This window comes from Nomascus leucogenys, chromosome 16 (genome assembly GCF_006542625.1).
Source record: "Nomascus leucogenys isolate Asia chromosome 16, Asia_NLE_v1, whole genome shotgun sequence".
Taxonomy (NCBI): Eukaryota; Metazoa; Chordata; class Mammalia; order Primates; family Hylobatidae; genus Nomascus; species Nomascus leucogenys.
Window position 1 is genome coordinate 92,700,022 of NC_044396.1, and position 25,694 is coordinate 92,725,715.

The window sequence follows — 25,694 nt, forward strand, 5'->3', positions numbered from 1 at the left end:
CAAGACATCATGTCCAGGTGTGCAGCAGCAGGGCTAATATGCCCTTCCCATGTCTTCACATCAGATATTTTTCACTGCTTCATCAAGGCCATTCTTCTGTAAAATAGCATTTTTCTTCTTTTTGTGTGAGCACAAGGGTGAAGAACACAGTGATGACTAGTACAATTTCATGCCACTGTCCTGATTTGTGCTAAGGTGTCAGCAGTTCTATTAGCGGAAAAGGCAAATAACATCTTTTTTTTTTTTTTTTTTTTTTGAGACAGAGTCTCGCTCTGTCTCCCAGGCTGGAGTGCAGTGGCACGATCTCAGCTCAGTGTAACCTCTGCCTCCTGGGTTCAAGCGATTCTTGTGCCTCAGCCTCCTGGGTAGCTGGGACTACAAGTGCGGGCACCACCTTGCTTTGCTAATTTTTGTATTTTTAGTTGAAAAGGGGTTTTGCCATGTTGGCTAGGCTAGTCTCGAACTCCTGGCCTCAAGTGATCCACCCACCTCAGGCAAATAATATCTTAACATTATTATCAGATGAGTTCTGATGTCACGGACCTTTGAAGTGGTCATGGGGACCTAAAAAGGTCCAAGGACTACACTTTGAGAATGGCTGTTCTAAGATACTTTTATCCTGAGGCTCTCTGTATTGATCCAATGGGAATCTGCAGGAAAGCAACAGGCACAGATGAAAATGAGCATTTAATGGGACACTCCCATGCAGGGCTTGTCTCAGGGAAAATTCTCTAAAGATTACTGTATGAAAAAATTGGTATTAAATATGATGAAGCGATCCATACATATTCTTAATAATTGACTTTGTGGTTATAATGCTTTTACTATTAATTAAGTATAAGTAAGCTTTAAAAAAAATTAAAAATTTATTATTTATTTATTTTTTTGAGACAAGGCCTTGCTCTGTTGCCCAGGCTGGAATGCAGAGGTGCAAACACGGCTTTCCATGCAGCCTAGACCTCCCGGGCTCAAATGATCCTCCTGCCTCAGTCCACTGAGTAGCTAGGACCACAGGCACACGCCACTAAATTTGGCTAATTTTTAAATTTTTTTGTAAAGATAGTCTCAGCCTGTTGCCCAGGCTGGTCTCAAATTCCTGGGCTCAAGTGATCCTCCTACCTCAGTCTCCCAAAGCACTGCAATTATAGGTGTGAGTCACCACACCCGGCCTGTAAGTAAACTTAATTTTGAATCTTGATTGGGAAAGAGAAAAACTTTTCACTATAAAACTTACAAAAGTTTTCACTTATAAAAAACTAATTAAGCTATATTAAAATGTTTCTATATTAGTATTAATAACACAAAATTTATCTACAGAAGCCTGAGATCCTATCTAAATTTCAGAAATCTAAGTGGCTCTGGAGGCTGAAGCAAGGGGATTGTTTAAGCCCAGCAGCTCAAGAGAGCTTGGGCAACATAGTGAGACCTCATCTTTATTAAAAAAAAAGAAAGAAAGGAAGGAAGGAAGGAAGAAAGAAATAAAAAAAATCTAAGACAGACAGCTGGGCGTGGTGGTTCACACCTGAAACCCCGGCACTTTGGGAGGCCGAGGTGGGCAGATCACCTGAGGTCAGGAGTTTGAGACCAGCCTGGCCAACATGGTGAAACCCTGTCTGTATTAAAAATACAAAAATTAGCCAGGCATGGTGGCAGGTGCGTCTAATCCCAGTTACTCAGGAGCCTGAGGCAGGAGAATTGCTTGAACCCAGGAGGTGGAGGTTGCAATGAGCCAAGATTGCACCACTGCACTCCAGCCTGGGTGACAGAGCAAGGCTCTGTCTCAAAAAAAAAAAAAAAAAAAAAAAAAAAAAATTTAAGTAAATCTAAGTAAGACTTACTTATTCTAATATACCACAAGCAGAATTATGAAAACTCACCAGAATCTACCGAATTCTCACTTCACAAAGTACAGGAAGTGAGGAAATACTGGCCTACCATCTTGGAAATCACAGACTCATTTTAGACATGCCAAATACTGTGACCATAAAAGCAGAATTTGATTCTAAAGATGGACACTGAGAAGGTAAAAACTGCATACAGGACTTGATTCTGACTGGCATGAAAGTTCAGCAATTAACATATTAGTGTTTGTTAATAATCATCAAGCATCTGTATATCTATGCTACTTTAGATGATTTTCTAGCCATTAAAACCGTTTTTTTTGTTTGTTTCTTTTTGTTTTTTGGGACAGAGTCTCACTTTATCGCCCAAACTGGAGTGCAGTGGCATGGTCTCGGCTCACTGCAACCTCTGCCTCCTGGGTTCAAGCAATTATCTTGCCTCAGCCTCCTGAGTAGCTGAGATTACCAGTGCCCGCCACCGTGGCTGGCTGATTTTTGTATATTAGTAGACAGGTGGTTTCACCATGTTGGCCAGGCTGGTCTGGAATTCCTGACCTCAGATGATCTGCCCACCTCGGCCTCCCAAAGTGCTGGGATTACAGGGGTGAGCCACCATGCACGGCTGCCATTAAAACTTTTAATCTGGGGGTTGCCAAATCTTTTCTTTAAAGGTCAAAGAGTAAATATTTTAAATTGTGTAGGCTATACTGTCTCTGTCACAACTGCTCATTTATGCCTGTGTAGGGTGAAAGTAGCTGTGGATAATACAGAAATAAATGAGTGTGTTCCAATAAAACTGTGTTTCAATAAAACTAAATTAACAAAAACACAGTGGGCTACAGTTTCCTCATCTGTTTATTTAACAAATAAACCTTTGTGTAGAGTGCAGCAATCTGCTTACAGAAAAGAATCTCAAAATACGTATTTTGAAAATATCTAAAAAAAAAAAAGTGTAAGGATATTTAAATATTTAAGCCAAACTAGTCTTTGTACTCTGAAACCAAAAAAGAAGCCGAGAAGCCTCATCACCGCTGCCCATGAAACCTAATTTGGAAAATTAGTCATATTAAACTCGTTAAAAATCCAACAGATTGGGATACAGAAAAATGTGTAGATGAAGAGTTGATTTAATCCTGTGAGTTTTAGGGAAGTGTTGCATTCTTTGGTGCTCATTACCAAATACTTATGTTACTTTGCACTTCTGTGTACTAAATAAAGTGCTGTACAGCGAATTATCTTCTAACATCCCCACCCAAGAGGTAGGGAATACAAATAGTCATTTTGCAAATGAGGAATGTGAGATTTGGAGTAGGTAGGTGACCTGCTCAGTCATCAGAATGTAAATAGCAGACCCCCATGTGAATGAATCCACTTGACTTCAAGGCCTGAGAAGTTAATGATAAGATTCTCCCGACTCTCAGTACTGGACTATTCTGCAGTAGTAAACGAATTTAAAAATAGGCAAACTTGTAAACAGAACATGAAGGGCCTCAGATGTTGGGATGCAGGGTACATATCAGTTTTTTCCTGTGGGTAACTAAGGATTTCCTGTTGTTGTTAAGCTGGGAATAACGGAGAAACGTCAGGTGTTCTCACTGCCTCGTTCAAAATAACATCCATCAGACAGGTAGGTATTTCTTCTCTGGGCCTCGGTCCTTCTCTCTGTAGAGGGGGCTGGTCTGAGGCACCCTCTGTCTCTAAACTTCTGCATTATTGTGTTAATCACTTATTTTCACTTTCAGTGTATGTTTACTGTTACAGAGCTCAAAATGATGAACAAGAAAGTAAAAGTTTTCAGCCTTCAAGATAAAAAAATTGGTATATTTAAATAGTACTTTGTCGTATCAGATTTCTGAACACTTTTCATAAAGAAAATAATTGTCAAAGTTTCTTAATATATTTTTTAACTAATCAAACATCAAATGGTGGTAGTTAATAACTACTAACTACAAAAAATCTTATTATCTATTAACTTTCAAGATAAAGAACAGAACTGGAGTATTCATGGCAAGTAACCCAGTGTGTGAAAATAGCATCCAGTCAAAAGCCAATGGTATATAAAAACTTATTAATCTAGGGAAAGTGTTACTCTGGCTAAAACCCACAGCCACGGCACGGCCCAGCAACTGTAAAAGGCCTGGGCTGACCTCTCCGAGGCAGGAGAGGGCACCAGTAAAGGATATGAACATAAGCGGGCAAGTAAGGTCTAAGGATGCTGCTGGAAGATCTTATTAAGGAAACAAAAGCAACTGCAATGTGCTCTCTTTCCCAACAAACAACCCAGCCACCAGCTACGAAAAGAAAAAGGCAAAAAATGTGCAGAGTGCTCAACAAACAAAACAAAGGAATATGGTCAGGTAGAAACAGACTTATTTTTAAATAAAGCAAAATGCAAAGCATCTGTGACCTAGTTTGGTATTTTAGTCCAGACTTGATCATTAATTAGGGAGATCTCTGACAACCAACAAAGGAAAAACCTCCTCCAAGTTAGGGCAGCATAGGAAAAGCATTTTAAGATGACATCTAATCCAACTGCTCATGGCTTCAAAGAGCCCCTACTTGAAATACAAATGAGGAAAGTGAGTGCACATGAGGGTCATATGAGAAGATGAGCAAAAAGGAAACAATTAGTTGGTGTTATAACTATTACTCTTAGAATAACCTGATACTTGACTTTCTCCTCATAGAAAACAGCTGCCTAATTGTAAATCTTGAAAGTTAGTTAAGAGTAACCCCAAAGTTGGGGTGGGGACTGTAGCTACCTTGGGCGGCGCTTCATCAGACCCTCCGGAGTCCCAGGACACTGTGGCCTGTCTTCTGGACTCCATCCTCATGCGCTCTTCTTGCTGAGCCTTCTCTTCCTCCAGGATTGTGCTAGAGAGACAACACATTGTCTTAGGGGAGCTGACAACCCAGAGTTAGCACACACTAGACCCCACCCTGAGTTATCTAAGGAACACCAGTTGGCTAACAGTAGATGATAACAATAAAGGATCCTATACACAGGGGAAAGATGGATCAGGTTTCTAACTCTTCACAAAATGATTCTAGAATAGCCTTGGTCCAAATGGGCAAGCCCATTTAAAGCACAGCCATAGGTAAGAAAAAGAAGTTGCAGAAAATGAAGGACGGGCCAAGATGAAATGTTTGCACGCCAAAGTCGATCTTGAGCATTAGAGAATTTCTCTGAGAAATCCCACGCAGCACTTTATCAAGCATATACATGTCTGAGGACAGATTCTTTTCACACATAATGTGATCACGCCAGCACTTACGTGATCAATTAGCAATCTGGCCAATAATCTCCCTAAATTGCTCAATACAATCTTCCTATCGTTCAGCTTAACCAGTGCTTTATCTGATCAGGAAAATAAGCAAAAACGCGACAGTATTTACAAGTGCATCTGAAAATACTACTTGCTTTAAGCTGGAAACCCCATAGTTGGTAACACTGCTACTTACCACTGCTTGACTACTCAGAAGCTATCTGAAGTTCCACATAATGCTGCAGCCGCTGCAGCGACTGCTAGGCAGCTTCTTCATCTTGGCTGTCTGCCATCAAATAAACCCCTCAGAATGCAGCCAAAGCGAGACTTTGCTAGTTTCCCATTCCATGCAGATGCCCCAGGGCTCAGCAGTCAGTTTGAAACCCTCGTCCTAACTGTGGCAAACAGCTCTTCTTACATTCCTACAACTCTAGAGTTCTAATAATGACACTCATTCAAAGTTTCTAGGCTCCTGCTAGATAGTGTGCAGTAAACAACCACCCAGAAATTACTCAGGAAACAGTGACATCAGTGCACCAGACTTTCTAATCTGGGAATTTGCTCAACTGTTTAAAAAGACATTCCTGCTTGGCTGGAGGCTAGAGTGTGCTGTTTCTCACACAACTCAACTTACACAGTCACCTTTTGAGTCAGGAAAAGAGATAAAATATATTTCATAACTGCCCCAAGTCAGCAAACCATCACTACAAATGTTAAGACTTTTTTCATCCCCAAAACAAAAGGGAATGTCTGCCTCAATAAATGATCACATCAGGACCGGGCACGGTGGCTCACGCCTGTAATCCCAGCACTTTGGGAGGCCGAGGTGGGCAGATCACGAGGTCAGGAGTTCAAGACCAGCCTGGCCAACATAGTGAAACCCCGTCTCTACTAAAAATTCAAAAATTAGCCTGGTGTGGTGGTGCATGCCTGTAGTTCCAGCTACTCAGGAGGCTGAGGCAGGAGAATCCCTTGAACCCGGGAGGCGGAGGCTGTGGTGAGCTGAGATCATGCCACTGCACTCCAGCCTGGGCAACAGAATGAGACTCCACCTCAAAAAAAACAAAAAATCACATAAGCATTTTACATAAAAGCTTTTAATCAAAAGTCCCACTCCATTCTCAAGATATAATTTTGGTTTCTTTCTTGCTCCAGTTAGATGATCGTGGCTCAGCAAACACCACAAAACTTTTCACAGTATTTAAGAATTGTGCAGCAGCCTTGACAGACATGCAAGATGCTCACTAGGTGCCAGCACTGTTGGGAACCTGGTCCCATGTGCCAGGCCCAGGTGAGTCCTGGTGAGTGGTGCAGGGAAGTTTGGGGCCAGGTCTGGGGAAGGAGCACAGGGGTCCTGAGAGGGCCACTCTCTCTGCCCTGCCCCTCCAATCAGAAGCACGCTCCCCTCAGCTGCTGGGAGGATTAAGGGAGATCATGGCTGTGAGAGCATCTGCTATAAGCGTTAGTTCTCATCAGTGGGCATTTCCAATGGCATTTACTTGAGGGCTGCTCATTCAGCAAGTATTTGCTAACTTTGCTAACTTGCTCTGTGCAAGATGCACATGACGAGGTCTTTGAGGTGCTCTAAGAGAAAAGAAAACTCAAAACCTTGAAACACAGCCAGGCAAGTTGGCTTATGCCTGTAATCCCAGCATTCTGGGAGGCTGAGGTGGGAGGATCGCTTGAGTCTGGGAGGTGGAGGCTGCAGTGAGCCAAGATAGCACCACTGCACTCCAGCCTGGGTGACAGAGTGAGACTTGTCTCAAAAAAAAAAAAAAAAAAAAAAAATCAAAAAATAACAACAACAACAAACACCCTGAAACAGGACACAAATGTTGTGATGAGCACTAGAGAAGAGTTTGGCCTGGTACATTCTAGCTGCAGAACTAAGGGGGAGAGGACACTGTCCCAGGCACTGGGGCTGGTTAGGGAGGAAGAGTCCCAGCATCTCAGCAGGTCACAGTTACAGACTCACACCAAGCACATAATGTTTGTGTGCTTTTGGTAATGTAACGAGCATTACATGACCAAAGCACAGCAATGCTTTCTGTCCATTTCTTATGTGAAAATAAATACCTTCATATTTCAATTTTCCTTATGTATTTTAATTTATGACTTAAAAAAACACCTTTTGTTATACTTTGAATGAAACAGTGCCTGGCACACAGCTGACACTTAAATATTTGCTAAATGAACAAATACTGCATATAGATACAATACATGCATTATCATGACCTATTAGATGTTTAACTAAGCTGAGTAAATTCAGGGATCATTAGTGATTAAAAAAAAAACTGAATGGGAAAACAGCAAGGCTCAATCAAACTCAAGGAGTTTGAGTCACACTGACATCAGGTTTAAATTCTGCCACAGACAGGTTAGATGACCATGGCAACTCTGTCCCTCCAAGCCTCATCCACAAAATGGGGTACCTCCCTAACTACCTATCTTGAAGGGTTGTTGCGAAGATCCAAATGAAAATTAGACAACCTATGTGACGAGCTCTGAAATGCAAGAAGCTTTTAAAAATAGAAAAAACTATTAGAAATTTCCCATCAGATAATATCCTGTTAGCTAATGGCTACCATTCCCACAAAGAGCTCTAAGTCTTTTTCTTTCTTTCTTTTTTGTTTTTGGGGCAGAGTCTTGCTCTGTTGCATAGGCTGAAGTGCAGTGGCACGATCTCAGCTCACTGCAACCTCTACCTCCCAGGTTCAAGTGATTCTCCTGCCTCAGCCTCCCAAGTCGCTGGGTCCACAGGTGCATGTGCCACCATGCCTGGCTAATTTTTTGTATTTTTAGTAGAGATGGAGTTTTACCATGTTGGCCAGGCTGCTTTCGAACTCCTGACCTCAAGTGATCTGCCTGCCTTGGCCTTCCAAAGTGCTGGGATTATAGGCATGAGCCACCACGCCTGGCCTCCTACCTTTATTTATTTATTTATTATTATTATTATTTTTAAAAGAGATGGAGTGGTACTAAGTTGCTCAGGCTGGTCCTGAACTCCTGGGTTCCAGAGTAACTGGGACTACAGGCTTACACCATATGCCTGTGCAAATATTTCAAATGAGTTAATATCCAAGTAGAGCTTGAGATACAAAGGAGCAACCATGTCTTTTTACAAATCCATCTAATCACCTATGAAGTGATAGCAATACAACTACTAAGACTGGCCATCAATCAAACCAACAGATCAAGAATATGCCTGCTAAAACAGTCACTGATATACAACGTCTTTGGAACTTGACAAATGTAAAGACGTTACAACTATAAGGAATAGGAATTGATACTTTGGTATGAGCTAATATAGCTTCAACCAGTCCTGAACATTTACCAGTGAAAACGTGGGAGGGTATATCTCAACTTTTTAGGTTATAAAACACCAGTAAATCCATACCTCAAAAGGCTGCTAAAGGAGTTAAAAGTATGTATCTATTTTAGAGCTAGGGCATGTGCACACATGGCGGGAACTACCATTGTTTTTAAAAGTGAAGTGATTAATCTCGCTTCACTTCCCTTTTTCCTCACCTATAGCCCTTCTTCCTTTATGTCGTGGCAAGTTCTCTGAACTCATTATGCTCTCCCATGCCTCTTTATGTTGTGTCTCTTGCCTGGAACACCTTTCTCTTCTTTCTCTGGCCAACTCTTACTTGTATTTCAAGTGTCAAATAGTAGTTCCTCCAGAAAAATCCTCCCTGAAGCTCCCTCCTCCCTTTAGGCTAAGTTACATTACTCTCCTTACTCTTTTCCAAAGAAACTAGTGCCTAACTTGCTCTTAACTCTTGCCAAAAGGCATTGTAAATATCTGTTTGTTAGACTTTTGCTCCCATTAGGCCAAGAGTTGTTACCTGAAGGCCCATTTTCAAATGCTCAGAATTAGCACAGACCCTGAAGCATAATAGGAATTAATAAATGACAGGTAAATGGATGAATAAAGCCCTATCAGTCCAGCAGGTCTACTGACTAGTGAAGAAGAGCACATTATCAAGCTTCCTGTTCTTTTTAAATTTATTTTTATTTTTAAAGAGACAGGGTTTCACTATTATTGCCCAGGCTGGTCTCAAACTCCCGGGCTCAAGTGATCCCCCTGCCTTGGCCTCCCAAAGTGCTGGGATTATAGGTATGAGCCACTGTGCCTGGCCAATTTCTTTTTTCTTTTTTTGAGACAGGGTCTAACTGTAGCCTAGGCTGGAGTTCAGTGGCACAATCATTCCTGGACTCAAATAATCCTCCCACCTCAGCCCTCCGAGTAGCTGGGACCACAGGTGCATCACCAGGCCTGGCTGATTCTTTTTTATTTTTTGTAACAATTAAATAATAAATAAAAATCTCACTGTGTTACCCAGGCTGGTCTTGAACTCCTGGGCTGGAGTGATCCTCCCACCTCAGCCTCTCAAAGTATTGGGATTACAGATGTGAGCCACCATGCCCAGCCCCTGTTCTCTCAACTGGCCAAACAGGAAAGGACCTGCAGGCAGCTTTCTTCAAGATGGTCACTGGGAGCAGGAGACCAGTCAGAGACCAGGAGCAAAGAAGGCCTAGCTGGCCTCAGAGAGAAGCACATCCCTGGTTAGTGGTTTTACAGTGCCCTGCTCTCTATCGCCTGACCCTTAAAATAAACACCACACCCTCAGTCAGAGTTCCTAAAAGCTTTAGTTTTAAACAGGTAAAAAGTCCATAAAAATCAAGAAAAAAAATTAGGAAAAACGAGTGTCTTTTCTTCTACTCCTTCAAATAATTAAAACACAGGCAAGCTAAGAGAAGGTTAAGTGGGACACATTCTTCAAGGCAACGGGAACTCAGTTTTAAATGGGTTCTCATCAGGCAGTGTTATTTCACACAGACTGTTCTGTGAAATGGGCCACTCTGATCTCAAGGCTACTTACTGTTTTCCCCAAGCATCTCTAAAAGGGCCCTGTGAAGTCCCTTGCCACAAGAAGACTCTTGCAGGCTCCATCTGCCCTGATATTTCTACCTACACACACTTCCCCTATTCTCTGACTCACTGAATTTACTGTCTGAATGTTTCATTTCAGCCCTTAATCACATATCGCCATGTTGTGGAATTTAGCTTGTAAGCTCCCTACAGCTGTCAGACATGAATCTAATTTCTCCTGTAAGCTAAGTATCACTTGCATATTATAGACACTTTGATATTTAATTAAACATCCCAGACTTGTTCCTCAAAGAACATAATGACAACTGGGAGCAAGTTCCTTCAATCTCACTACTTCATTCTCATACCCAAAATAGCCTGTCAAAACGCTTCTGAGAAACCATAATTTGCTGCTCAGAGGAAATAAGAATATAAATAACTCATAAAAAATATCTGTTTTTACAATGGGAAGACCAGTCCATAGATGGAGTAGGAGGGCACAAGGAGACAGTACTGAACTTTTCTCTTTACAGCTGCTGAAGAATCCACAGTAACAAACTAGAATGTGCAGAGTATCAAGGAGGTCAAACTGAAGCATATTTTCCCAAACTATAAATATTTTTAGTAGCAATACATTCCATCTGAAAGCTCTTAGCTGCCTAACGTGAACTGGCAACAAATGAGCCCTCATTTTTTTCCCAGAATGGTGGTTTCCAAGTCTCAAACTTGCAAACAGATGGAACAATGAAAGCTGAGACTTGTCATTTAACAAACATTAGCACAACAATAATTACACTTTGTTGATCCACGTGCACCACTGAGGAACAGAATCCTGAAGAGGGGAAAGGAGTACTTTATTTAGTGTCAGTTTTATTTTTTACTTCTCTTACTTTAAAATCATTGAAGTGATCAATTCACAGTAAAAGGACATAAAAACAGTTGCTCTGATTTTCTTCTTTTGGCCTGCAACATTCCCTATACAACTTGATGGTGAGCAAGAAAGTGGTCCTTCATTTCCAGCATGGACAGCTAAGACACAAAAACACAGCTGCAACAAAGGCAATTTTCAGAAGTAGAAAAGGCCAATTGATTCTGAGTGTTTTTCTTCGAGATGTCCCAGAAGAAGCAACAGATAGATATAGAAGCTGCTTCTCTGGTGAGTTATGCAATCCCAGAGGAGATCCTGCCTACTTGAACCTGTTTTCTCATTTACAAGTAAAAATCACAGTCTACCCTAACTATTGTTAGAATGGAGAAATAACATATGTATTTATAAAAAATGAGTAAACTTCTAAGTAAATATTAATTAGCTCTGTACTTTTACCTGCCTTATTTACCACTAGGAAAGAACTGTGTTTTTGTCTTTATTTCTGTAATATTTTCCCTGAGACTGACTGTACTACTAACTTTTCTCTTTGCAAATACAAAACATTTCTCCTTTTAAATGTAATAAATACTTTTTGCTTTATTAAATATGGGAAGGAAAACTTTTTTAAAAAATTGGATTTTGATACTTAAACGAAGGAATCATGTAAAACAAAGGATCTGTTTTATGTTCCTGATCATAAAATTTGCTTTGGACATAAAATCAGTCTGGGTTTGCAGTTATTTAAGTTAATCTGGAAAACACCCAGAGAAAGAACAGCAATAAATTTGAAGGGAAAAAAGTCAAGCGGGAACTGGCTTGTTTTGGCAAGTTCATGGGAATACCAGTTTTGAAACATGATCTCTTATAATTAGTCAACACTGCCTCACCACAAAGGAATGGAATTGACCTTTTAAAAACAAAACAAAACCAAACAAAACCCTACCGTCTTTGCAGAAAACAAGTCTGAGGTTTGAGATGAAGCTAGGGATGGCATACCTGGAAGTAGCTGACCTAGTAGCTAAAGGCCATGATCACAGCGTTACTGCTTATGCCTCTGCTCTTTTTCTCTTTTCTCATAAGCAGTGATGCTGGAGATTATCGCCTTTAGTCGCCAGTGGTGGACTGGAAATCCAGCTTCATGGATATACTGAAATCACATTTCTCTCACTGTTTCTCCAACTGCAGTAAATAAAGTCTTTAGTTTGGTTATTGTGCTATATCGATCTCAAAATTATTAAAAAAAAAAAAAAACCCTGATATCCACTAAGACCGTACCTTTATTTTTTTCTATTTTTTTGAATTGGGGTTTTCCTCTGTCACCCAGGCTGGAGTGCAGTGGCTCGATCACGGCTCACTGCAGCCTCGGCCTCCTGGGCTCATGTGATCCTCCCATCTCAGCCTCCTGAGTTGCTGAGATTACAAATAGGCATGAGCCACTGCAAATGTTACTTTAAAATGTTGACACCTTTTTCTGTTTCCGCTACATGTGAGTAGCTCTTATTTGACCAACCCTCTTGCAGACAGGAACTACACTCTGGATATAAGAAACAACTGTGACAGCATGTGAGAGCAACCATAGGCAGCCAGATTCTGGAGGGAGCTGTCATGAGAAGGAAGAGAACGGCACTGGGTGGGTCCCCACTTTTTAATGGCCATTAGTGAGAAGGCAGGCGCCAGTGTTACTGGCTTGAATAACCAGAGAATGAGTTTGGAGCAACTACAGCTAGCAAAAAGGTAATCGGAAAAAAGTGAAGGGAGAAATCCCAGAATGAAGACAGCCAGAGAAGGAGTGCTTCAAATTCTGAGTATATATTCTGCACAAATCTCTGCTGATGCTAGAAGCATGCACACACAGTACAGACTCCAAGCAGCCCAGCTAAGGCTAAAATAATTGAACAGAGATCTGCACTGCTGCTCACAGTGGAAAGAGGCTCTGCTACCTACCCATCAGCCACAATGTCTAGGATATAATCTAACATTTCTTGATATACAAAAAAAAAAAAATGTGACCCATTCTCAAGAGGAAAAGAAAATTAAAGGAGGCTGATTCTAAAGATGACTCAGATGTTGAAATCAGCAAGGATTTAAAAGAAGCTATTATATTCAAGGGCATAAAAGAAAATTTATTCATAATGGATGAAATGATAGGAAATGTCAGCAGAGAAACAGAATACAAAAAAAAAAGAGCCAAACAAAAATTCTATTACCAAAAAATACAGTATATGAAATAAAATCTCCATTGGATGAAGTCATCAGTAGGATGGGGATGACAGAAAAGGAGTTAGGGTACCTAAAGATAAGTCAATAAAAATGATTCAATCTGAAGCGGGGAAGGTCAGGAATGGGGAGAGGAGGAAGAGGAAGGGGAAGAGAAGGTGACAACGAGAGCTTCTGGGACTCAGCCTGAAGGACACCATCAGAAGTCTTAACACACATGCGACTGGAATCTCAGAAGAAGAGAGGGAAATAGAACAGAAAAAGTATCTGAAGAAATAATGATCTAAGTTTTTCTAAATTTTATAAAAGATATGTTTATAGATTCAAGAGGCTCAGCAAATCCTAAACACAAGTGACATTAAGAAAACCACACCCAAGCACATCCTACTTAAATTGTTGAAAAATCAAAGAAAGAAAATCATGGAAGCTGTCAGAAAAAAACACACACTGCATACAAAGTAACAATTGTATGGCCAGTGACTTCTCATTGAACATAACAGGGCTGAAGACAGTAAAAGAACATCTTTAAGGCGCTGGGAAAAAAAAAATTACAACTTTGTCAACCCAAAATTCCTATCAACAAAGTTAAGTTCAACTCATTTTTAGATAATATAAAACTGATAGAATTCACCACCAACTGATCTGCACCACAAGAAATGCTAAAAAAAAATTATTCATCTGATGGGAAACCAAATGGAAATAAGCTCTTCAAGAAGAATGGAGCACTGTACGAAGTTAAATATAGAGGAGTTTCCTTACTTTATTTAAAATGGTATTTAAGATAAAAATCATAAACTAGGACATTTTGTGGGGTTAACGGCATATGTGAATGTAACATACATGACAACTTCAGCATAATGGACCAAGGTGGTGGCAAATGGACATTCCTGCTGGCAGTTTCTGCATTTTATATGAAGTATAATGATTAACTCTAAGTAAACTATGAAAAGTTAAGATGTATACTGTAATTCCCAGAGCAAGCACTAAAAACATAATACAAAAGGTATTGCTAAAATGCAAGTTTGAGAAAAAGGTTAAGGCAGAGAAAGAGAGGTGGATGTTAAGTTATTGGTTTCAAAGTGCCAAATTGTGCACTTTGGCAAATTGTGCAAAGACAGAACTACGATAGGGATGTGTGGGTGAGAACCAATAAGGGGTAAGAATTATTGTTAGATATGAAGCAGCTAAGATATAATTTTCAGTAGAAACAATTTACATTTTACATTAAATTCCTATTAAATTCAGATTTGCAGTTTGTTTTTTATCACTGGGAAGACTGAGAGCCAAAACAGAACACAAACAAAAAACTCCTAAAATTCACATGCTGTGAACATTTTAAATGTCCATAGCTAAAATTGTGAAACAGATTAGTCTTCCAGATAATATCTAGACCCAATAGGATAGCAATGCCAAAAAAAAAAAAAATACTGGTATAATGACTAAGGAGGAATTTAGACACCACCTTTGAAAGGAATTTTGGAAGCAAATACAAAATCACTTAAAAAAACACAGTAGTACAAGCAATTTCATGTCATTAATCAAACCTAGAACTTCTAATTTAAAGTTCGTGTTGTGGGGTAAGTGAAGAATCCAAAACAGATTAAACATGTTTAAGATGCTGTTCACAGATTAATATTTTAAAATTCATATCTCTATAATACATCTATAAAACATTAAAAAGATGTGCTTGGTATTTTGATAACAAGTATCTTGGTATTCTTATTACCTGAATAATAAGAATAGTTAACACTCAATTCAAATCTCACAAGAACCCTAGAAAGTAGCTACTGAGTAGAAAGAGTACTAAACTTTTCAGAAAAGTAGAGAAAGAAGGCCGGGCACGGTGGCTCATGCCTGTAATCCCAGCACTTTGGGAGGCCCAGGAGGGTGGATCACTTGAGGTCAGGAGTTCAGGACCAGCCTGGCCAACATGGTGAAACCCCGTCTCTACTAAAAATACAAAAAAAAGTAGCCCGGCACAGTGGTGCGCGCCTGTAATCTTAGCTATTCGGCAGGGTGAGGCAAGAGAACTGCTTGAACCAGGGAGGTGGAGGCTGCAGCGAGCAGAGATTGCGCCCCAGCACACCAGCCTAGATGACAGTGTGAGACTCCATCTCAAAAAAAAAAAAAAAAAAAAAAGTAGATAAAGAAAAGTTAAAGATGTTCCCCAAGGATATTAAGTGGTGGGGCCAGGATTCAAAGTGAGATCTGTCATTCCAAAGCTCATAATTTTGCACGATTCTGTTACTGGTTACCTTAAAATTAAATACAAGTAACTACATATTTTTAAGGATGTCTAACTATAACTGATAACTCTTCTGTACTCTAAGATCACCAGGTCCCTTCTGGATTTTCAGGAAAAGCTTTGTTGTTACTACTACCTACTTCTAAATTAGCTAACACAGTGTGTGTGCTTACCATGAGCAATGGACATGATTATTTATTTATCTGTTTGTTTGAGACAGAGTTTCACTCTTGTTGCCCAGGCTGGAGTGCAATGGCACGATCTCGGCTCACTGCAACCTCTGCCTCCTGGGTTCATGCGATTCTCCTGCCTTAGCCTCCTGAGTAGCTGGGATTCACAGGCATCTGCCACCGCGCCCGGCTATTTTTTTGTATTTTTAATAGAGGCGGGGTTTCACCATGTTGGCCAGGCTGGTCTTGAACTCCTGACCTCAGGTGATCCACCTGCCTCGACCTCCCAAAATGCTGAGATTACAAGCGTGAGCCACTGCGCCCAGCCAGATTATTTATTTAATCTTGAGAATATGGGTAGTATTTGTGATCTTGCTCTTACAAGGGAGGCTTAGTAACTTGCCCAAGGCCACATAATCTTTTAAACATTCTTTGAAAAATTTATACACGCACACATGCCCATTTACTCTCAAGGTGTTGCTATAATAGCTTGAACTGGCAGTCTCACAGATCAACTGAAATAGTTTGTGTTCCTTAGATGCCTTGCAACTTCACTTAGGTATGATACTGAGACACGATATCAAAAAAAGGTAAGAAAATCTGTCTGCACCCATGCTGAGCTAAGCTATAGCCATGACCAAACACTCTCCCAAAGGCTGGTTTTGTTTGATAAAGTTAAGAAGCAAAACATGACAGCACATGGTTAAGACAAATAACTAAAAACCGAAAACCAAAGAAACACACACACACAAAATCAAAAACAAAAACTCCAAACAAAAATTCCCAACACTCCCCAGCTGCAGTGAAAGCTCTGTGTAGAAGCAGTTCCCAGCAGGCTCTCTGGATGACACTGTGCCATGGCTTGGCTCTGATCTGCTTGAAGTCAACTCTGGGTGACTTGTTCAAAACTTCCAAACCGGCTCCCCACTGTATGTGAAATAATTGTGTTCCACAGAAGCAAAATACAACACACTCAAAATATGCCAATGAAACAAGTAAAACCAGTAAGAAAATACTTTGAAAGTACACAAGGAAGCCATGTCCCCCCTCAAAGCCCGTGGGTAGGGCCTCTGTGCATCTGCTAGTGATGCTGCCATTCCTTTTAAGGACTTTCGTTGATACTCAAACAACGTAAGAAAACAAGCTGCAGGAATTCTCTGTAATAGTATTTTTTTCTTTCTTTTTCCTTTTTAACTAACCAATATTAACAACCTGCTCACCAGTCCAAATCATAAGACGGCAGGCACACTTAATGACTTCTAGCCAATAAACATCAAGGCAGTCAGTAGAACATGACAGCTCATAGCTCAAGCTCTGGACTCAGGTGGACCTGGCTTGAATTCCAGCTCTGTGTCCTTCTATCAGGTGCCTAACCACACAGTTTCAGTCTCCTCATCATCGTAAACTGACAATGAAGATACTACCTATATGTCCCAGGACTGTGAGGATTAAGGTGAAGTAGTGTATAAAAGTTCATGGCACAATGCCTGCCAACAGAGATTGCTCCATAACTATTAGTTATTTCAATGTTATAACTAGAAGAGCTAACTGCAGAGGATGGAGACTTGCTATCAATGCACATGGTACTGCTTCTAAAAATATTCCTAAAGAGCTCAATGATGGAAGACCAGTTCAAAATCATGGACTGCTTTCCAAGGTGATACTTACAAGACTGGTGTTCTTTAGAACATAAAGCCCCAGGTAAATCTGTATACACACCACTTACTATATCCTCTACTTCGCAGAGCAATATTCTTGATAGCCCCAAATTAGAAGTATACAAATTTCCACCAACAGTGGAATAAACTATAGTATATTCACAAAAGGAACACTATACAACAATGAGAATTGAGTATAACTACATGAATAATATGGATTAATCCCACAAACTGTTGAGTAAAATAAGTTATATATATAAAGTAAGTACTGACTGATACCATTTATATCATGTTCAAAAACAGGCAGAACCAATCTGTGGTCAAGATAGATGTTACCCTTGGAGGGTGAACAGTGATTAGAAAGGGGCATGTGGAAGATTTCTGGGGTGCTGATAGTATTTTCATTTTGGATGCTGGTGACAGACAGTATCCAACTGGTGGAAATCCAGTAAGCTGTCACTTCTTGGTGTGTTTATTAAACATCAATAAAAAGTTTTAAAATATACAAAAATCATAACACAAAATTTTAAAGTGATAATTTTGTTTACTGCCCTAATTTGCCCAAAATATATTTAAGAATTTTAACATTAACCTAAAATATTTTTCTAATCTGAGATAAAGCTGATGTTCTTTTTTAAAATAGTGGTACCAACACCTTAGTCAAGAAGAGTACTGTTGGGACATATTATTTTTGAACATACCTGCAAAAAGGCAAATACTAAAGCTGTTTATTATGGTTTCCCTGTCATAGAACCTAACAAAGAATTAACTGAAGTAACCAGGAATTAAATGCCTTTTTTTTTTTTTTTTTTGAGACAAAGTCTCACTCTTGTCTCCCAGGCTGGAGTGCAAAGGCGTGATATCGGCTCACTGCAACCTCTGCCTCCCCAGGTTCAAGCGACTCTCTTGCCTCAGCCTCTTGAGTAGCTGGGATTACAGGTACCTGCCACCGCGCCCGGCTAATTTTTGTATTTTTAGTAGAGACGGGGTTTCACCATGTTGGCCAGGTTTGTCTCGAACTCCTGACCTCAGGTGATCCACTTGCCTCGGCCTCCCAAAGTGCTGGGATCACAGGCGTGAGCCACCGTGCCCGGCCAAATGATTTTTCACTCAAAAACTATTTAGTGTGCTCTTATAACCTGACAGTCATAAAGCACAAAAATGCTAGAGTACGCATTATAAGAAAATTTCACTGTTGATCAATTAAAAGTATTCCTATTGAGGAATTTTTTATACTTCATAATAGGCCACTGGCAGGTTAATCTCATTCTACTTCTCAATGAATTCATACCTATGAATAAGTAAACAGGATGTAAGAAGGACAGGTTCCTTGAGTCACAGACATCACCTCATCAAAGTACGACCAAGGTGATTTTCCTATGAGTTTGCCCAACAAGTTCCATACCAAAAATCACTTCTCAACTAATATAGTCAAAAACAAATATACAAGGCTGGGCATGGCGGCTCATGCCTGTAATCTCAGTACTTTGAAAGGCCAAGGTGGGTGGATTGCTTGAGCTCTGGAGTTTGAGACCAGCCTGGGCAAAATGGAAACCCCATCTCTACCAAAAATACACAAAATTAGCTGGGTGTGGTGGTGTGGTGTGCATGCCTGTAGTCCCAGCTACTTGGGAGGCTAAGGTGGGAGAATCACTTGAGCATGGGAGGTGCAGGTTGCAGGCAGCGGAGATGGTGACACTGCACTCTAGCCTGGGCAACAGAGGAGACCCCGCCTCAACAAAATAAAATACACATGCATATACTCCAGTTAAAGATGAGGGGAATCCCACAGTAATTTGAGTCTACTTGCAACTATTCTTTCAAGGTAGGGAAGGAGAATTCTTTCGAGGTCGAGAAGAAGAATGGGATTTGGGAAACATTTTTAACTACCATAATTTTAACTACCAAAGGGCTATCCAAACTTATTATTTCTTTGTTAAAATCCTGGAAATAACAAAAATTTTGAAAAAAATTAATAACCTAGTTATTGTGATACACTGTTATATGTAAATGTCCAAGTAAGCAATTATATTATATAGTTACATTTTATAATATAAAATGATGGCCTATTTGGTAGCCCAATTGTATATGTTCAAAACGCAAAGTTAAACACCATTTATAAAACAGAACAATGCAGAATGAATGAATCCTCAATTACCTGTGCTAGTAGTATATAAGAAGATATCCATAAATTATACTACACGTACATATTTGAAGTAATTATATGTAGTTCTAAAAATATGTATTGGATACTTTTTGGAGATAATTTATCTCAGTGGAGCATTCCTTAATATTAAGAATCACTCATATGTTCTAAGCCTTGAATTCAGTGCCTGGGTGACCCTTCCTGTATCTAGCTAGCTAGGCTCCTGGCCTGGAGGTTTGGGCAACACCGAGGTGAGTATGACCATCCCTGTCCTCAAGGAGCTTCAGTCTAGTAGGGGATGAGACATACTAGACTGTGAGCTCCTCGAGGGCAGGAAAAGTGTTTTAGTCATCTTTGCCCCAGTGACTAGCACCAGGCTCAGCTACTGTAGGTGCTCAACAGTGTTTATCGAACTGAATTGAACACGGGTTGCAGCCATCTATGGCAGCATAGGGTAAGCTTGACAAGAACAAAGAGCTTTGGAGACTCAGAGGGTGGAGGCTAGTCAGCTGTGAAGTCACAGAAGACCCACTGCGTGAAAGAACCCGAGAAAGATGGGTAAGATCTCCCCAAGTGAAGAAGGAGGCATTCTGGGCTGAGAGGAGGGTTAGTTTAGCTACTGTGTGTGAAAGGGATGAGAAGACAATCTCAGGCCATAATGAAATGAGGCCTAAATGTTACTGTGGAAGCCTTTACCCAAACATAAAAGGTGACAAAACCCCACTGAAAGTTGTTTTGACCAGGGGAATTATTTTTCCAGTGACAGTTCAGGAAGATTGACTCAGCTGGTCATGCCAGACAGATGGGAGAAGAGCGTGGGATGGAGGGTGGGGGGTAGGCACAAGCAGTGAAGCATGACTCCAAGATGGTGTCGAAGATAAAGGCACTATTCCAACCTGGAGGAAGTGAGGAGGAAGGGCTGGCTTAGAGGAGAATGTAACAGCTTTGCTTTCTGGATAAACATGATGCCCAGCCAGCAATTTAAAATGAAGGTTGGGACTTGAGAAAAGGGCAGGACCAGAACTACACAGACAGACAGAGATGAGAAGCAAAGCCGTGTGAATGGGTCAGAGATCCAGGAAGAGTAATGAGAGAAAATGGGAGAAAATAAGAGGCTGAGAACAGAAATTCGGTTAATACTCATAGTAAAGGTGGAGAGATGGCAAGTTAGTGAGGTAGAAAGAGATGCCAGGGAGGTGGGGTGATAGAACTGGTATCAGAGAGGAACAAGGTCAAGGACAGAATCTGTCAAATCCTGAGGAAAGATCAAGGAGGAACAAATAGGAGCAAAATACGCAATAAAGCATGTCCAAAAACCAGCTGTAAAAGTGAGAGAATAGGCAGTTAAGTTATAAGAGAATTAATTAAGGAACTGAAGATTTTTTGGCTTGAAGAAACTAAGAGGAGGTAAGGAAGCTGTTTAGAATTACCCTGAAGGCCTATCGTGTGAAAGGCAGAGTAGGGTTGTTCTATGGGGCCTTGAAAAGTAGAACCAGGCCAGTGCGTGAGAGTTATGGGGATGGAGACCAAGAGTGTGGCTGGTCTTTCCAATGTGGTGCTCACTGTATTGTAATAACCAGTGATAGCTCGGTCTCCTCCACCAGACTTTAAACTCTCTGGGGGCAGGGATTGGGTCTTGTTCACTGTTGAACCCACGGAACCTGGCTTAGAATAACAAAGGTGCTTAGCAAACATTTTCAGACTGGATGAATCCTTTGTGCTTCTACATATAGGTCTTAATTCTTCTTTGAAATACTCTCCTTAAAAGGAATCCTGTCTAGCAGGTTGAACAGCTTGAACATGTGGTGAGAAGGCTGGGCTAGATGGTGAAAGCCTGGACCCTGCAGTTGATGATTTTAGGAAAAAGACTAAAATACAGCATGAAAAACAAACCCATAAAAACTCATATAAAATGGAGGAAGCCCCTAAGTGTGAAAACAGGTGACACAGCACACACTGAACCATGGTATTGTTTACATAATAAAGCTTCTCATGCCTATGTGTTATATTACAATATCTTGTTTATTACAGTATTAGGTCTCATTCTAGACTCCAATTCAATTCAATTCAACAAATGTTTATTGAGCACTTATATGGTGCCTGGTCCTAAGCTTGGCACTGGGGCTACAGAAATCAGTAAGACACAATGATGCCCGTCAAGAGCTCTGATTGTAGCTGGGGACATACACAAGCAAACAAGAACCTCTCCAGGCCAGGCAACAGGGTAGAGTATGCACATGCTTCTCTCAGGGATTCAGCACACTAATGTCCCTGAGTGCTTCCTCCAGGGGTTTAACAGTAGCTGGCATGAAGTAGGAGCCACAAAATGGCACCTGAACAAGCAATGGACGTTTTAAATATAAAAACAGAAGTATTCAAAAGGTGCCAAAGGAGTAACTATCTCTTTCAGGGAAGGGTTGATTAGGAAGGCTTTCTGAAGCAGGTAACATCTGAGCTGGGTTCTGAAAACTGAATAAAAGTTTATAGGTGGCAAAGGTCAGGAAAGGGATTTCTGGGAGTGAAGACAGCATGTGAAAAGGCAGTGAGCTGTGTTAGGAGAATTATAAGTAGGTATTGCTGGATCACAAACTGTGAGGGAGATAGAGATGGAGGGTTGTGTTAGATGAGATTAGTGAGGTAAGTAGGGACTAAGTTATTACGGATCTTGTAAGCCATGCTAAGTCAGAAGCTAGGGGAGAGAGATTTGACCATAATTGGAGCTTTATTAAAATTTTAAAGATATAATTTACTTAAGACTCTAGCAAGGTACAAAGAAATGCAAATCAATTTTAAAAGTAATTGCATTTGAACGAAAAATAGTTCGGCCTTAGACATACTGATATAATGACCTTAAAATGCTATTACTGCAAGGAGGAGAAGCAGCATAATCTGCCCCCACCCCCAGGCCCTCTCTCCCGCCAACTCCTACCTGAGCTGAGCTTTAAGTTCAGTAAACCTGGGCCGCCTGCTGGGTCATAGGCCCAACATTTCGTCATAAGGCTGTAGAGGGTAGGAGGACAATTTGGAGGCATTGGTAATCTTTCCCCATTTTCAATTCGACCGATTACATCATTGTTCTTCACTCCTTGAAAAGGCTTCACACCATGCATCAGTATCTCCCACATACACACACCTGTCAAGTGGGAATGAAAACATAACAGTGAGCTCAGTATGAAAAGTGTAACTCCCAGGTTCCAGGAATACCATTCTTCTAGGCACTAGAGTACCAGCTGGGATGTAATGGGCAAATTATCTACCAAAGCAGCATTATATTAACTCTAGTATAAAATAACCTAATGATTTAACATGATGTAAATAATGAAATGTTAAATTATTATCAAGAAAATGCTGTAATTTTTCTCAGGTTTATTTCTCTAGAAATCCTCTATTAGAAAATTGCCCACTAGGTACAGTGGTACTTCATGGCTTAATGAAGTAGTTCAAAAATGCTGAATTTTAATCTGCCCCACTTCGGTCTCACCTATTTATAATTAGAGCAGCTGACCTGAGGTCCAATAAAGAAAATCCTAGTATAAGTCTTACACTTTTGGAAAACTCAGATTCCTTAAAATGTTTCCCTTAACAAGGTTGGCCTCTTCTTGTCTAGAGTGCATAAAGGCATCATTATCTGGTTTATTCATGGACTGGTCACTGTTTTCCCCCAGGAAAGATGTGAATTTCTTTGGGCTTCAAGTCGTCTTGTCTATAAATGCCACAGTGTGACCTCAAAAAGTTTACTTGCACTCCACCCTTGGGAAATCCAATACTTTCTCAGTATCTTCTGAATAATCCTTAAAAATTCACTTTTAAGATGGGATAAAGAAAATGTAGTACATCTATGCCACGGAAATACTATGCAGGCATAAAAGAATGAAATCATGTCTTTTGCAGCACCATGGAAACAACTGAAAGCCATTTATCCGAAGTGAATTAATGCAGAAACAGAAAGCCAAACACTGCATGTTCTCACTTATAAGTGGGATCTAAACCCTGGATACCTATGGACATGAAGATGGAACAACAGACACCGGGGAATAAAAGAGCAGGGAGGGAGGAGGTGGGTAACGGTTGAAAACTACCCACTGGGTACTATGTTCACTATTTGGGTGATAGGTTCAATTGAAGCCCAAACCTTAGGACTGTGCAACATATCCATGTAACAAACCTGCACATGGACCCTCTGAATCTAAAATTAAAAAAAAAAAAAATTTAAAATTCACCTTTAAAACAAACAAAAACTTAAACCGGCAATGCACATATAATGCAATGGAAAGGAAATGGAGAGAACTGGTGGCGTAAAGGATGAATGTTTTCTCCTAGTGCCTTATCATCACTGCTCTGCGCTTGGCTATTCTGGGCTTCTTGCTACCTGTGGAACACGCCAAAAACATCCCTTTACCTTCCTCACAAGCTCTCTCTTTGTAGGTACATTTGTAATGTAGTTCTTTATAATGCTTTCCTCTGGGAAAAGTTTTTGTCATTTCAAATCTACTTCTATCACAAAACAATGTACAACTGATGACTTGAAGAAAGGAACTGTGACTTTATTTTTGCATCTTTAGAACCTAGAATGAAATCTGCTCAAAAAGAAGCAAAGCATATTGTCATCTTGATGTGAGTTGGATTCTGAACTTAGCCAAGAATCAAGAATTTCAATGTAAACAGTATCTGACAAAAAAAATGCCTTAGTGCTGCTTTTCTCACCAGAAGTTACAACAATATTATCAGTAGTAGCAACACTGGATATCATTTCTTGAGAACTTAATGTGTTCCTGGCACACTTCTTAGAAATTTTACAAATATATATATTTTTGAGACAAACTCTCCATCACAGCTCATTGCAGCCTCCACTTCCCAGGCTCAAGTGATCCTCCCACCTCAACCTCCTGAGTAGCTGAAACTATCAGCATGCGCCACCCAAACCAGCTGATTTTTGTATTTTTTTTGTAGAGATGGGGTCTTGCTAAGTGTCCAGGCTGGTCTTGAACTCCTGGATTAAAGTGATCCTCCCTCCTTGGCCTCCCAAAGTACTAGCATTATAGGCATCAGCCACCGTGCCCAGTCTTATATATTACCCTTAATCTTCACGGTAACCTTATGTTTCTTTAAATATTGCATTTTACCACATTTGACAAAAATCACATCTACTGATTATAGTAGTTAATGAAACATCATTACTTTATAAGACCAAAAAAGGGAGGAGAATGTTGAAAAACTAAAGTATGATACAATTCTTTCTTCCCTCTTAGAATTTTTATTCTTACCAAAAACAGTTCTTTTAAAAGTCATTCAGACATTACAGTAACAACAATATAACAAAACAAAGTCCACATGAGTGAAAGCAAGGACAACTACATTAAAAAAATGCCTCCAATTATTACCAACTTAAAATGCCACTAATTTTTAAGATACACTCCAGTCCAGAAATGTTAACATGTAAAAAAATAGGCATCTTAGAAGTTTTGAAACATGAAATTTCTCTGAAAGGATAAGTACTTGCTCTGTGGATTACACAGATAATAATCAAGGCCTTGGGATTGAACACACATGAATTGGACTTCAGAGCTTTTTCTAATCATGTCATGCCATATTCCTGTTCTATTTGAAAGTTCTTTCCTTTACCTAGTTATCTATTGGGGCATTAAATGATGATTAAGAATCAACAGTAAGTAAACAGAAGAAAAAAACAAGAACACATACTTGATCAAGTTATTTTATTTCTAGGAGAAAAAAGGTACATAATCTGAACAGGGCATCTCCTCCAAAAGTAGTTTCTAATTTAGCAGAGATAACAAGTCCACAAGTCTATTCACAGGATCAACATGAGTGTTATGACAAGAGAAAGTGTAGGAAATGTACAGAAAGGAAGAAGTCTCCAAGGACATTTAAAGGTGGACCTTGAGGGTTAGGTAGGATTTCAACTGGAAGAAGATATCAGGATAAGGCATTCTGGGTAAAAGGAATAACACGAAGAAAAATGGGGAGTAGAGTGGAGGGAAGTGCCATTCGTGTTAAAAATAGTGAGTAATTTAAAAATTTCTATAAAGCAGTTTAAATAAGTAGCAAAGAATAAATGAGAGCCACACTTCTACACCAGCTAGAAGGAATTGCAATAACCACAGAGCAGGAGAATGATGACCTTGCAGCAGGTAGGGAGGAACAAATGAGATTATCAAAAAAGCAGAAGCTACAGAAGACAAAGGATCAAACTTCCAAGTCTTGAGATAGGTCAGGAAGGAGGCTGGACTCCAGAATAAAGAGACAAGGTAGAATTTTAGATACTTCAGGGTTGGAGGGGCCAAGTGTTTACTGTTTAACGTCATTCATATGAAAGGAATGAATGAGATGACAAAGGGAGAGAGAGAAAAGAAAGAAGGAAATAAGCAAAACATCCCCCTGTGAGGAAA

At 40.1% G+C, this 25,694-nt stretch overlaps 1 protein-coding gene across 7 annotated transcripts in view; it reads right to left on the bottom strand.

The window, feature by feature from the left end:
- The window catches only part of PTK2 (protein tyrosine kinase 2), a 289,297-nt gene that overhangs the window by 56,185 nt on the left and 207,418 nt on the right, over positions 1 to 25,694 (bottom strand). For 6 of the 7 annotated variants that reach the window (XM_030795169.1, XM_030795171.1, XM_030795168.1 and 3 more), the window contains one exon: positions 4,604 to 4,715. In XM_030795169.1, the coding sequence (XP_030651029.1) occupies positions 4,604 to 4,715 (112 nt within the window). Of the gene's footprint in view, positions 1 to 4,603; positions 4,716 to 22,216; positions 22,437 to 25,694 lie in introns of those variants that run through there. The other variant, XM_030795166.1, reaches the window with a different exon arrangement.